Here is a 13,841-nt window from a genome sequence, read left to right as displayed (position 1 = left end):
TTATTCCAGTGTAATAACTTAAGGCATATTTTATTAGTTGTGGTGCCTTGAATGAAAATCCAGTCCAGACCTTCTCTGACTCTTTAATAGTGTGTTTCAAATGAGAGTCTTAGTGTCACATGGTCTTAATGCTGTTTCTAAGAATCTCATTAGTATTGGTTTCAACGGGATTTAAGTGTCACACGGTTTAAGCACCATTTCAGAGATTAATTAGGTTTCAGTCAAAAATGAGTCAAGTAGTATTTGCAAATATTAAGCACAGTTGCTTTGGGTTTGATGCATAGAGCAGTGCATTTATGGCCTCTTGTTTACACAGAAAGGCAAGATACAGACAAGCACTTTCCTCTCTAGCTCTTATATGATCATTATATGGTTTCACTCTTCCCCATGATTATATTTATATAACTCAATTCATCTAAATCTTGCAGTTAGAGCAGTTTGGTGCTTGGTGATGTAGGGGTTTAAGGTCATTTAACCTTTACAGTTGTTTATGTCCCGAACTGTGAAATGGGATAGTATTTAAAATCCAACAGTTGGCAATATGTAATAGTCCTTATAAGGCCTCTCACATCATAATGTCTGTCACATGACTATGTGACAGGTCTGGAGCTGCCTACTGCCATTAGACAATTATTTCTTTGGTAGTGCCTTGCTTGGAGGCACACTGGCGCAGACAGAGAAACCCTGAAAGGTCACATTCTCACATTCTTTGGGCGTTCAGACTGCAGCTACACTGTGAGTGCGTGTATGCGGCACATGTGCTTGACCAAGTATAGGAAAATACCGCGGATGTTTTCAGCTGTCCCAGGACGAGAAGAAAAATGCACTCTTTCATCCTCTTTCCTTCCACTTTCACCACGCTCCCTGCCCTGTCTGTCGGTCTGTCTGCGTAATCCCACTGTCGTTTGGTGTGTTCGACTGAGGCTGCGCTGACTAACTGACGAGACATGAATATAATTTAATTACTTCATTCTTTCTCATCTTTACCCCCTTTTTCCACCCTCTGTCTGACCTTCAGTCTGTCCAAAGGGCACCGTTGTGTGCTTGTGTGCGTGCACACTGGTGCACGCTCGCATGGATGTGTGCTAAATGTCATTGTCATAGTTGAGTGTGGAGGATCGGGCCTGTGAAGGAATGTGTTGCCCAGAGACAGATGGAGGGACAGAGAAAGAGAGCAAGAGAATAATGGACCAGATGTAGATGAAACAGAAGAAACAGAGATGCATTGATAGAGAGGATGGAACAGGGTGCTCATATTCTCACAATCATATTTCTCAAGCTTTAAAATGAAATATGAAACTTGACAACTGGAAACATTATTTAGCAACTTTTGATGTTGTTTTCCCGTCAAAATGTACAGTGATGTACAAACTTTAATCGATGTGTTTGAATCTCTCTCTCTCTCTCTCTCTCTCTCTCTCTCTCTCTCTCTCTCTCTCTCTCTCTCTCTGCAGAAACGTGCTAAGGGCCAGTACTTATTCTTTAAGGTGTGTGAGCACCTTAATCTACTGGAAAAAGACTACTTTGGTCTGGCTTACACAGACAGCCATGAACAGAAGGTATGTATCCATATATACTCACACACACATGTACAGGATGTACTAAATTCCAAATAAGTCAGTAATGTACACATATAGAAACTCCAGACATGGACGTCTGTATAGTGTCTTCTTATCATGGTGAAGGTTAACTTTCGTCCTGCTCTGTGTCTCACTTCCTCTCGCTTGCTCACTCCAGTGTTGGTTGGACCCCACTAAGGAAATCAAGAGACAGATACGCAGTAAGTTTTATTTTTTAAATCACACTCCTGCTGCCTTTTGCAAGTCCATCCATTTATCCATCCCTCTCTGTCTCCCTCAGTCTGGAAGATGTTCCACACAATACAGGGCCCCCAACTTCTCAGCCAAAAGGCTATGAATTAAATATAAATATTGAATTAATAAAATAGTTCAAGTATCCCCGTATCAAAGGAAAAAACGAACAACATGACAATTAAGTCAAACAAAGCCAGAGACACTTGAAACCAAACGACAGCAGTCTTGCCAGAGCTGGTGGCGTGGAAGAGGTTACCAAAGTGCGATCCCTCTGCTTCATTATTCATCAATCTCTTTATTAAATGTTGTTCATTTATAAATGCAGGGCGAGGCACGGCATCTCATCTTTTGTTGACAGACAGCTATCAAGCGTGTGGAGCAACCAAGCATAGTTAAAACTTGTTTTAATCAATTTTATTTTTTAATGCACGCAGGTGTCGGTAACAATTAAAAAGCTATCCTCCCATTTGTGATGACGTCAATAATCATGTCTGTTTTTATTGTTTGTTAGTGTTATTTTTTTTTGAGCCTTCTTTTCTTCTGCTGTTTATTTCTCGCTTCTCCTTTTTACAATATAACTCAAAACAGGCTTTAATGCACCGCCTAAAGCTTCAAGTCGCACTTTTAAGGGTATTGCTTTGTAAAAACATATCATTTTGGCTCATAAAGTGTTATTTTAGAATTAGCGTATGTGAGGTAGTTAGGTCTGGGTGTGTGCAGACTGTGTGTGGTTCAATGTGTGAGTGTGTGGTGAACATGCATGCCTGTGTTTTTGTGGCTATATTGCAGTGTGGATGAGTGGTATGCATCTGGCCACATGTGTTCATTTGTGTACATTTTTCTGTGTGTGTGCGTGTGCGTGTGTGTGTGTGTGTGTGTGTGTGTGTGCGTGTGCGTGTGAGTTTATAGCGAGGGAGACTGTGTCATGTGGGCCTCTGCTCATGTGAGTTGGATACTTCTGCGTGTGTGTGTACAGATACTGCACCACACAAATGGCATGTTTGACACCATTCTGTTCTTAACCACCATCAGTGTACACTTGGCCGTCACAACTCCACGTCACTACATACTGGGTGGGGACCTAAACATTTGTCATTGAAATCTTTATATTGGTCCTTATTATTTATAAGATCAAAGCTGCTGCATGTGCTAAGCTTTACTAGACCACTCGGGGATATAAAGATCTAAAATAGAGCTGTTGTGCACTTGTCACCTGAAGAAGAGGACTTTAATGACGTAGGAAAAAAAGATGCAACAAAAGCATTCAAATATGTCCTAACAAAGGTGGGAGAAAAATAATGTAAAAAATGAGGTGAATCTGATTGGAATAAAATAGACGATGAGCCGTATAGAGAGAAGATGAAGAAAATGAAAATAAGAGGGAAATTTTACTTTAACTGAAGTATCAGTTATCAGAATTAGACTGAGAGCCAATAAAAATGAAACTTGAACCCAACAATTGATCTCTCTGCAGCCAAATCCATCGTGACAATCATCACAAAAGAAATCAGCCCAGCAATAAAACTGTCAGTCCTTGAGACCAAAGCACACACCACTGAAAGTAAAACTTAAATCTACACAAGCGAGCTCCTTCTTAGATTTCACTTTGACAGATAATGCGAACAAGATTTTGTCTCACTCTCGATGTCGGGCTTAATGTCACCGGTAGAAAGGCTGGATTTAGTCTAGCCAGTAGACCTCTCCAGTGCACGTGGCTGCTGTTAATGTTTAATGGCAACACACATGTTCTAATCAAACTAACCTTTATAGAGTTGGGGTGCCTCACCAGGCTGATACCATCAGTGCACTGATATGAAAATAAACCTATTTAGCCTATGCTTAAGTAATAGGATCATCAAGGGCAAGCTTATTATTTATGGTCAAATTCCCACATTCTTACGTTCCTCCAGGTCATCAGTTTATAATGTATGTTTTTTTCAATATATAGAAGAATATGCTTTAAAGGAATACGTCACCCAAATAAGGCTTTGTGGGAAAGATCTCTGGATGAGATAAGAATAAGGAAGAAGTCTCGGGGTAAAGAGAAAGTACTAATATGAAGGGAATGGAGGAGAATTGTTGTCAGGAAGAATGTAGTGGACTTGAGGGATAAGATGTGTGTGTATATATGTCAGTATGCATGTATTCTGTGCATCATGAGGCAGATTGATGGGCGGCACGTGGCCATATAGAAAGATGAAACGGTCACGAGAGACTCCCAAAGCACTTAGTGCTGCCAACAAGACAAACTCAATCTCACTCCCAGACACATCAACACACAGCCATGCAGGCTAGGAAACAGGACTATCTGCACCTCAACAATGAAATCTGTGGAAAGAATAAGAAAAAAACACCGTATCAGCATGAAAGTTAATATTTCACCTTGTTTTCACCTCATGTGTTGCATCTTTTCCTGAGAGTTGTGAGTGACACTGTCATTTCACAGTGTCCCTCATTCTTCCTGCTCCCCTGGGATGCAGCTGCGAAGGCTCTGTGTCTGCACGTGTGTGTGTGTGTATACGTGGACGTGTGTATGACCTTGGAGGAGGAAGTGGTCTCGATGTGATGTCAGCTTTTCCCGGATGGAATTTTCCAGACGATGTGATTTCCATCTTAAATTGATTGCCTGTGCATGCGTGTGTGTACGTACATGTGTGTGTTGTTGGGTGGAGCCAAGCAATACAGAAAGGGTGGTCGCAGGCATGGCAATATGGCTTCCTGTAGGAATGAGAACAGGAAATTGGAAGCAAATGAAGATTGATATGGAATTAGTGTTATCCTAAAGGAAACCGTATTATGACACAATGATGAAGATGTAATGGTGATATTGCTAGTGATGACTTTTTGTTTCTGATGACGATGATGATGATGACGATGATGATGATGATAAAGATTACAGTTTGGTATTTGGTAAAGCCAGAATGAGGTTATGCAATACCAGATCTGCTGCTGTATTTGAGTGTGTGTATGCATGCGTGCGTGATGTACCAGGCTTAGTACTGTTTAAAAGCTGTTCTGCATTAGTTGCCCTCACTCACACCCACTTCTCTCTCTCTGTCTCTCAAACACACATACAGATGGGTGAGATGGGCAGAGGGATGGATGGATTTGCAGAGAAATATAGACCACCCTCATTATAATGCTGATGAAAGAATTTTAGACTCTGTTTTTCTAGTTCTCATATATACATATTCCCCTGTACGCATTATACATATGTAATGTTCTTGTGCTGTAAATCTCTCTCTCTCTCTCTCTCTCTCTCTCTCTCTCTCTCTCTCTCTCTCTCTCTCTAGGTAACAACTGGCAGTTTGCATTCAATGTCAAGTTCTACCCTCCAGACCCCTCACTGCTCACTGAAGACATTACCAGGTACACACACACACATTCAAAAAACAAAACAAACAAAAGCAGACAAGTTGGAATTGTACACATTGTTAATTGATTTGTAATTGCACAACAACCTCTCTGATGGTTGTACTGTAGCTAAGGACACACACACACACACACACACACACTCAGACAAGTACTAACAACTGACCTGCATTAAGTGGCTACAGTAGCTGTTATGTCTCCTTCAACACTACAGGTGTGTAATTTTGCCTGTTTATCACAGGGTTTGCCACAGAGTATATTATATATATTCATAAATAAATGGATACTAAAGCCTTTCATTTAAGATTTTTTAACTCTGTAATTATCCACATTAACATGGTCAAATACAATATTGTCCCAGGGCAATATATTTGGCCAGTGAAGAGAAGCCTTGTAACTGGGTGACTGGGGTTTAAGCCTCCATGTCAGCAAGTGCCTGTCCCACTAAAGTGACTTTGAATGACATTTTTCTGTAGCCAGGATGAAACACTTATCAGCACCCTGAGGTGTCTGAATTAGTCATCCACACAGAAGCTCCATTCACATAATGAGTCCTTCCATAAAGGTTTACTGCAGAGGACAGCTCACACTAAATCACACACAACCACTGGACAATTCACTAACTGCAAATGCACGTTATGCAACTGAGGTTGTGTATGTCACAGTGAGGATTAGACATAAGGTTATCCCAACAAACCAGTGTACCCGCATACTAAGAAAATTATACAACAAACACACACCAACAAAGACATTTAATCCGCACCAGCTGACCCTGTGCTTGGGCCTCACAGGAGGAGAGGCAATTTGGCTACTGGGATTGCTTTATTATTATCATGAACAATGGAGCCGGTTACAGTTCAAAGAAAGACTTAGAGCGAGTTTTTTTGTTGTTGCGAGTAGACTTAGTTTCAACTAAAACCCTGCCGGTTTCCCTTTTTTTCTCTCTCGCAGATACCTGTTGTGTCTGCAGCTCCGTGAAGATGTGGCCTCGGGTCGACTGCCTTGCTCTTTTGTCACTCATGCTCTGCTTGGGTCGTACACATTGCAGGTAGAATACTCTATGTGTGGATATGTGCTGTATACAGTGTGCATTTTCCAGATGTGCCTGCTTATGTGTCTCTGTGTACGCATCAGTATATATGACTCAACTGTCTCCTTTTGGTTTACAGGCGGAATTCGGTGACTATGAACCCGACCAGCCTCGCCCTCTGGACTATATCAGTCAGCGGACCTTTGCGCCCAATCAGAACAAAGAGATGGAGGAGAAGATTCTTGAACTCCACAAGTCTCACAGGTCAGAGGGAACAGGGCCATGTAGCCAAAAGTCAAGTATTTTCTTGTCACTAGAAGCTGTAAATAGATTTGTTTACTTCTGTTTATAACCCCCTCCCAGTAAAGGGACTGTGATTGGATCATTTGCATGTACCATATAATTCAAACATTATGGATTTATGCCACTATACTATTGTTAATCAGAGGGGATTTCTGTGTGTTTAGGGGAATGACACCAGCACAGGCCGACGCCCAGTTTCTAGAAAATGCCAAGAAACTGTCCATGTACGGGGTGGACCTGCACCATGCTAAGGTTTGAATAGATTAATGAATCGCCTCCCCTCTCTTCCATTGTTGTTGACATCTGGGGATTAGCACAGTTTCTTTGATGTGGGAAGAGTGTCTGTGTGTCTGCATGTTTGTGTCACTGTATCTCTCTGTGTCAGCTGTACAAACACTAAGAGAGGCCATTGCCATGGGAACAGCCAGTCTCTCTCATTGGGGTAGCAGGTCATCAGCAGAGTGCGTGCATGTTTCCATGTCTGAGTACGTTTGTGTGTCTTTGTGCAAGACGGGCAGAAGAAATGGGGGGAAATATGCATGGGGGGGCTCTAAAAATAGAAGGAGAGGACTTGAGACTGAGGATATAGAGAAGACAAAGACATCACGGACAGCGATAAGGTTAGAGTGAGATGGGGACAGATCCTTGAAAGAGAGACAGATGCGAGTCCCCTTTAAGGGCATGCTCCACTTGTGTGCAGCACAGAGCGAGAACCAGGGGGAAAGATGAGAGCAGCAGAGAGAGAGAGCGTTTCAAAATGTTGAAAATCTTTTTTTTTTTTTTTTTTTTTTTTTCCTGGCATACCAAAGATCCAAGGGAATTCAAGGGGCAGATATATTTCTGTCCTGTGCTGTTAATTTATCGTTCAAGTTTCATGACCCCAAGGCCCACAAATGAACCCTTTCAAAGACTATATGTCAAGTTTAAAGAACACCTATTATCAATCTGAAAATAAGACTTTTGACATGTCAGAAAAGCACAGGTATAAATAATAAAATTGAAGATGGCTGAATTTCATGTAGCATCTGTCACACACTGAAGAGTGTATGTGTTTCTGGATTCATTTTGCACTGGCATTAACAATACTATAGGGAGAAATCCATCCATCCCAGTGCTACATTAGCAGCAAAGCTGTCATACAATGTAACAAAAGTAATCACTAAAATAATTGACATTGATTGAGACGCTGCAGTTTGAATACTAAATGCTATATACTCTAGACATGAACAGTAGTTAGAAGGTCTGTTGAGACAGAAATAGTCAAAAAAGAAGTTGAAATTCAAACCATGATATCTAACAGTTTTTTCTGGATATTTTCAGATGGGTTTAAGCGTGCAAATTATTTGTGAGTGACGGCGATCACAAGTAATCGTAGCATCAAACCCTTCTTGCTGCAGTCACTGAATATTCATTGTTTACTCACTGATGCCGCAAAAAGCAAATGGGTTTTCCTTCTACATCCATTTTGTCAGTGTGTTCAAGCCAAAGTGCTAAAATGTATCTCTACTAGGAGCACAGAGATCGATGACCAGCTGATAGCACGGCAAGGCCACGTGACGTGTTTGTGTGTCCCAGTAAAACTGTCCATTATCAATATATTGCATCCTCCATTACTCCAACAGCTTTTTCCTGTTAATTTACTATTGTAATCAATACCCCCCTTACCATTACCAGATGGCCTTGGACTTAAAAGCTTTGCTAGTGAGTTAGTATGTCAGCTAACCATGTTACAGTTGGACTGAACAACAGTGTTTGTGTGTGTGGTAATTGAGTTTCTGTTGACCTTTAGCAGACTACTTTAGAAATCAATTGATGTACAGTATGATCTGATTTAGACAAACAGGCAGCATATACAGATGTTTCACAGAGATTAATTAATTATTTAATAATAAATCATATATTTTATGCACATTTGAATGGGACTATTGCAGGATTCTGAGGGCGTGGACATCATGCTAGGTGTGTGTGCCAACGGACTCCTGGTTTACAAAGACAGACTTCGGATAAATCGTTTTGCTTGGCCCAAAATCCTCAAGATTTCATACAAGAGGAACAACTTCTACATTAAGATCAGACCGGGAGAGGTATGTACCCAGACACACACAGGCTATAAACACTGAGATATCAGTCCGACGCAAAAGAATGCAACTTATTCTCCATAGTGGTAGCATAACAGAGTACTCATAACATACCGTGTGTAATTTTCATTTTTGCTGCTTATATGTTTCTTTGATAGACAGAGCAGTTTGAGAGCACGGTGGGATTCAAACTCCAGAATCATCGATCTGCCAAAAGGCTGTGGAAAGTCTGTGTGGAGAATCACAGTTTCTTCAGGTATGAGTGCACACACTGAAATACACACTATGAAGCAAGCGTGCACTGCGTATGCACACAGATTTCAGAGTTTAGGATAATCGTAGCAGCTTTCAATGAAGAAATGTATGCTTCATGAGGCTCAATAAAAAGGCTGGGTCTCTGTCCAGACAATAACTCAAAAGAGTGTATCTTGTGGTTGTTTAACCAGTCTGATGCCCGGGGCAATACACACACACACACAAAGATGAAGCAGGTGCCCGTCATTGCTGCGCTTGTAGTTATTGCACGTGTGTGCTGTGTCTGCATGTCTGTGTGTGTGTGTGTGAGAGAGAAGAGAGGAATAAGCTTTAATATCCTGTTGAGGGAAGAGTTGCCTGGAAACATTTTAGCCTCTCCTGCACATTCACATGTAGTTGTGACTGTTATATTTTAACCCAAATTTCACTGAATAAGTTTTAAAAGTCATGTCCTTTTCCCCCATTTCCCCGTCCCTCCCTCTCTTCTGTCTCTTTTCTCAAGGTTAAATGCACCAGAACCTCCTACCAAGGCCCGGTTCTTGACTCTGGGCTCCAAGTTCCGTTATAGCGGGCGAACCCAAGCCCAGACCCGCATGGCCAGCTCCCTCATAGACCGACCCGCACCCAACTTTGAGCGCACCTCATCCAAACGTATCAGCCGCAGCCTGGATGGAGGTAACACAGACACACACACACACACACACAGACACACACAGACACAGACACAGACACACACACAGACACAGACACACACACAGACACACTTGAGACACAGAAAGATGACATTGCAGCTTCACTCTAAACAATCTAAACAATATAGTAACTCTAAACAAATGGATATACAGGAAAAAAAAGGGGAGTGGGAGGAATGATGGGCAGATGGAAGTGGGGTCATGGATGGATGGATGGATGGATGGATGGATGGATGGATGGATGGATGGATGGATGGATGGATGGAGGGTGTGTGTGTGTGTGTGTGTGTGTGTGTGTGTGTGTGTGTGTGTGTGTGTGTGTGTGTGTGTGTGTGTGTGCGCGCTAGTGTCTGACCAGATACAGGAAATAGCTGCAGCATATGTTTCCTGTCACACAGTGAGAGACAGACAAGGAGGAGGAAAGACATGGAAAGACAGAATGTGTCTGAAAGAAAAACTCACAATGAAAGAAATACAGCATGTAAATACAGTACATACTCTCATGTCACTTGCATGTCGTGGCAGAGAAGAAAATGAAGAAAAGAAAATCTGAAATAACTGAGCCAGTGACCACATTTAATAATTTAACTTGGACTAATATCTTCTTAATCTCTACGTCTTTGGGAAAACAGTACACACCGTTTTTTTTGTGGTTTTCCTGATTTGGTTTACAGATCACTTCATGCAGCTGTGCACTTCTGTGTCACATGTGTCAGGTTATTCCACTGTCTTACAGTGTCCCCTGTTGGACACATTGTACCACTGCAGGCCATGATACTTGTCTTCTACCTCAAAGTCCTTTCACTGTACTACTACTACTACTTTAATACAAGACGAAAGCACAGTGTGTGAAAAGTTGAGCTGACAATGACAGCTACAACATCTACGTCCTGTTCTGTCTAAAGTAGAAGTTTCAGTCACTGCAAATTATTCAGTCGAGGAAAGAAATTGAGTTTGCCTTTGTGTGGGATTGAATTGCGAGTTGGCTCTGACCTTATTAATTTATTTTTGTTTGTGTGTTTCTCATTCCACAGCACCTGTGATCAGCATAACTGAGGCCGGCAGGGACACAGCTGAGAACGGACGTGAGCTTCACTCTGACTCTAAGGTGTGTGTGTGTTTGTGTGTGTATCATGTTGTCATCATGTGTGGTTACATGCATTTGTGGAAGGAAAGAGAAAACAAGACAGAAAGAAGGAGTGTCTTTTTGTTTCTTTGTTGTTGTCATTATATTATCGCCTGGTCGCCCCACAGGAACTGTTTATGTTTTTGTTGTATAAGACAGAGACATTATGTACGTTGGTGATAAATTGGTTGAGAAATTAACATGTTTCTAGCTGTGACAATTTTTGGCTTGTCCTCGTGTGTATGTACACAAGTATCTCTTAGCTTTCATTTTGCGTTCATGTGTCCTCAGTGTGTGTAATTTTATTCATTATAACAACATGCGTTATTCCTGGGTTTGTATACTAATATCGTAATAAATGGTAAACCCATATTAAGCCGCAACTATGAGGCCATGCATAGCACCGGGGTTTTGGGCAGTGCTTTTATCTGGTTACTACTGAGACTTAAAATCACCTACATACAGAAGTCCTTTGCTAATGTCATTTCTGTTTTCACAGGATCATTTAGAGACTTTGCCTCTTTGACTAGGAGGCAGCCACATGTTTGCCATCTTAAGCTGTGTATATGTGTGTGAGTGAGAGAGGTACAAATGCCAGTAAGACTGACGGAGCTAGTTTCACAGCTACCTGATTAATATGATTAGCTTCATTTTAAGGGTTTTCTTTGGATTTTAACCACGGCTAGCCTTTAGAGCAGCTCTTATAGGGAGCCAGGCAGGTGCACATGATTTGACATGACTCTGAGTATATATATATATATATATATATATATATACATATATATAGAGGAGTGTATATAGGGTATAACTGTATGTTATACATGCCTCCTGTTCCACCTCCCCACCCCTCACTTTCCCTTTTCTCTCCCAAACCCTCGCTCACACCCCAGCACTGTGGAACTGACCCCTTGTCTTAGCCTTCGTTCAGTGGTGCCCCCCTGTTGACACTGTTTCTGCACACAGCTGTACTCTGCACTGTGCTCAACCCCGCTATGTTCACTTTTAACCTATTTTTGGTGTGTTGTTCACTGACTAATGTTCTGTCTCTTTCCCTCTCTTTTTTCCTTCACACGCTCCCTCTTTTTTTTATTTGCTTTTATCACTTCCCTCTTGCATGCTCTCATTTTTGTCATCATTTCATGAAAAATGAAATGATATTTTGAACACACGCTGCGTCGGTTGTTATGGTTTTATTTTAACTTATTTCTTCACTGCTTGCTCCTACACTTTGTGGATGTGTGTGCGCGGGTCTCTCCTTTCTTTTCCCACCTACACTGTCTCTGCTTTTGTTGTGTCCCTCTTTCCTTCCTTTTCCTTCTTCCTCTCTCCCTCTGTGTGTATGTTTGTGTTCTTCCCTCCTGCAATCCACCTCCATCAGTCAATCTTCATGTTTCCTCTCTCCTTCTCCTCATCGTCCTCACTCTCCTCCATCCCCCCTTCCCTCGACACTATCTCCGAGCTCGACCACGGCCTGTCAGACATTTCCGAGGATGACGACCTTGTTGATGACACGACCGCCTCGCGCACACCATGGACCCTTCCCACAAACACCTCCTCTCCTTTCTCTGATCAGCATCTGGCCGATCTTGAACACCTCACACAAAACCCTCCGGCCTCTTACCCAATCACAAGCTCCCAAACATACAGTTCAGAGCTTTCGGGAGTTGAGGAGGCTGAAACCAGAGCAACAGCTGGATTACCAAATTGGTGGAACCGGTTCTCTCTGAGAGGCGTGGTTAAATACGTTTCTTTCATCCTGTGTTTTCTCCCCCTTTTGGGTAAGAATGGAAACAGGTGTCTGCCCACAAAGCTATATTCAAGATTAACAAAGAAACTGAGCTTTTTTACTCCCACTGTGTCCAAGATCACGTGCACGTCAGCAGGGAAATTAAAGATTTTCACAGTCCGTGCCCCCAGATTTATCCTCTCCAATATGACTACATTCAGATTACGTCAAATTCTTAACGGTTTGGCATTAATATCGACTCATTTAGTGGCATTTATTACCAGCTATCTGCCTACTAAATGTCTTAGTTTGGTTCCTGCTGTTCTTTGGCATCCAGCACAACTACATTTGCCCTCAATTTCTTCTCTTACCTGTCCTCCTGGTGTCTCCTCTTTTTCCTCCCTCCCCACTCTCTCTTCTCTGTCCTCTTATTTCTTTTCTGTCCCATCCTGTCCTCCTCTATCCTCCCTCTCTTACTCTAACCTAACCCCAGCCATACATCGCTACCTCCTAAACCCTTCCCCTCTGTTCCTGCCCTGCCTGTTAGTCGTCTTCCTGTTGGTTGTGATGCTGACAGCAAGCCAGTCCTTGGTCTTAGCCCTGATTTTAGCCACACCCCTTGGCCTGACCCTGTGTTACCTAGAGAACGTGGTCTCCAGTCAACGGAAGGCAGTTTTGCCAATGTTCATCACTGAAACACCAAATGATCAGTCCGAGGATCAGTTGAGCTCTGGTTTTAACGAGCAGGCTTCCCCCCTCTCGCCGACGCACACACCTCCTCGCATCAGGCACCACACTCACACGAGTGCTACCTGGACGCAAGAGATGTGCGATCCTGCTGCATAAATACACACAACACACCCGTCAAACCCTCTTCCGCTCCTCTCTCCTTTTCACCTCCTTTATGTTTGTGTGTTAACTGTGTAAACCCCGCCACCACCTCCTTTACCTTATATTTTCTTTTTTCTCACCATCCCTGCACCCTGCCAACCCCACTGTGTTGTTTATAATAAAGAACAAATATTAGAATAAGTAAGATTAAACAAAGTATTAAAGAGTTGATAAACGATAAAGAGAAAACATAGGTATATTAAAAGATTTAAATACTGTACAGAGACTGTTAGGGAAGGAGAGAGTTGCAGGATTTAACTTACAATGGCAAAATACAATAACATTTAGTGATGTGCGTTATTTGTCGTGCTCAGTGCAGTTGCTCTGTGTTAAAAGCTCAGCAGATTAACGTCACACTCATCAAATTAAGTCACATAATGGTATAAATGTGTAAAATGTAACATAAATAAGCACTTCAGCAATAACTTAATTTTATTTTTTAGATACAACTAATGCTGACTGCATTTTGCCTTTGTAGCGCAGAGGAAGGGCGGCACTGAAAGATTAGTTGTAGATTAGATGTTACAACTGTACAGACAGGTAGATGCCCAGGA

At 42.0% G+C, this 13,841-nt stretch overlaps 1 protein-coding gene across 1 annotated transcript in view; it reads left to right on the top strand.

The window, feature by feature from the left end:
- epb41l2 (erythrocyte membrane protein band 4.1 like 2) overlaps positions 1-13,841 on the top strand; it is a 44,348-nt gene that overhangs the window by 17,937 nt on the left and 12,570 nt on the right. Inside the window, exons 5-14 of the mRNA XM_070925568.1 lie at positions 1,455-1,559; positions 1,738-1,780; positions 5,108-5,183; positions 6,138-6,234; positions 6,356-6,480; positions 6,684-6,771; positions 8,451-8,603; positions 8,756-8,853; positions 9,355-9,527; positions 10,579-10,652. Of these exons, the coding sequence (XP_070781669.1) occupies positions 1,455-1,559; positions 1,738-1,780; positions 5,108-5,183; positions 6,138-6,234; positions 6,356-6,480; positions 6,684-6,771; positions 8,451-8,603; positions 8,756-8,853; positions 9,355-9,527; positions 10,579-10,652 (1,032 nt within the window). The remainder of the gene's footprint in view (positions 1-1,454; positions 1,560-1,737; positions 1,781-5,107; positions 5,184-6,137; positions 6,235-6,355; positions 6,481-6,683; positions 6,772-8,450; positions 8,604-8,755; positions 8,854-9,354; positions 9,528-10,578; positions 10,653-13,841) is intronic.

This window comes from Enoplosus armatus, chromosome 19 (assembly GCF_043641665.1).
Source record: "Enoplosus armatus isolate fEnoArm2 chromosome 19, fEnoArm2.hap1, whole genome shotgun sequence".
Taxonomy (NCBI): Eukaryota; Metazoa; Chordata; class Actinopteri; order Centrarchiformes; family Enoplosidae; genus Enoplosus; species Enoplosus armatus.
This window is presented reverse-complemented; position numbering and strand designations above follow the sequence as displayed.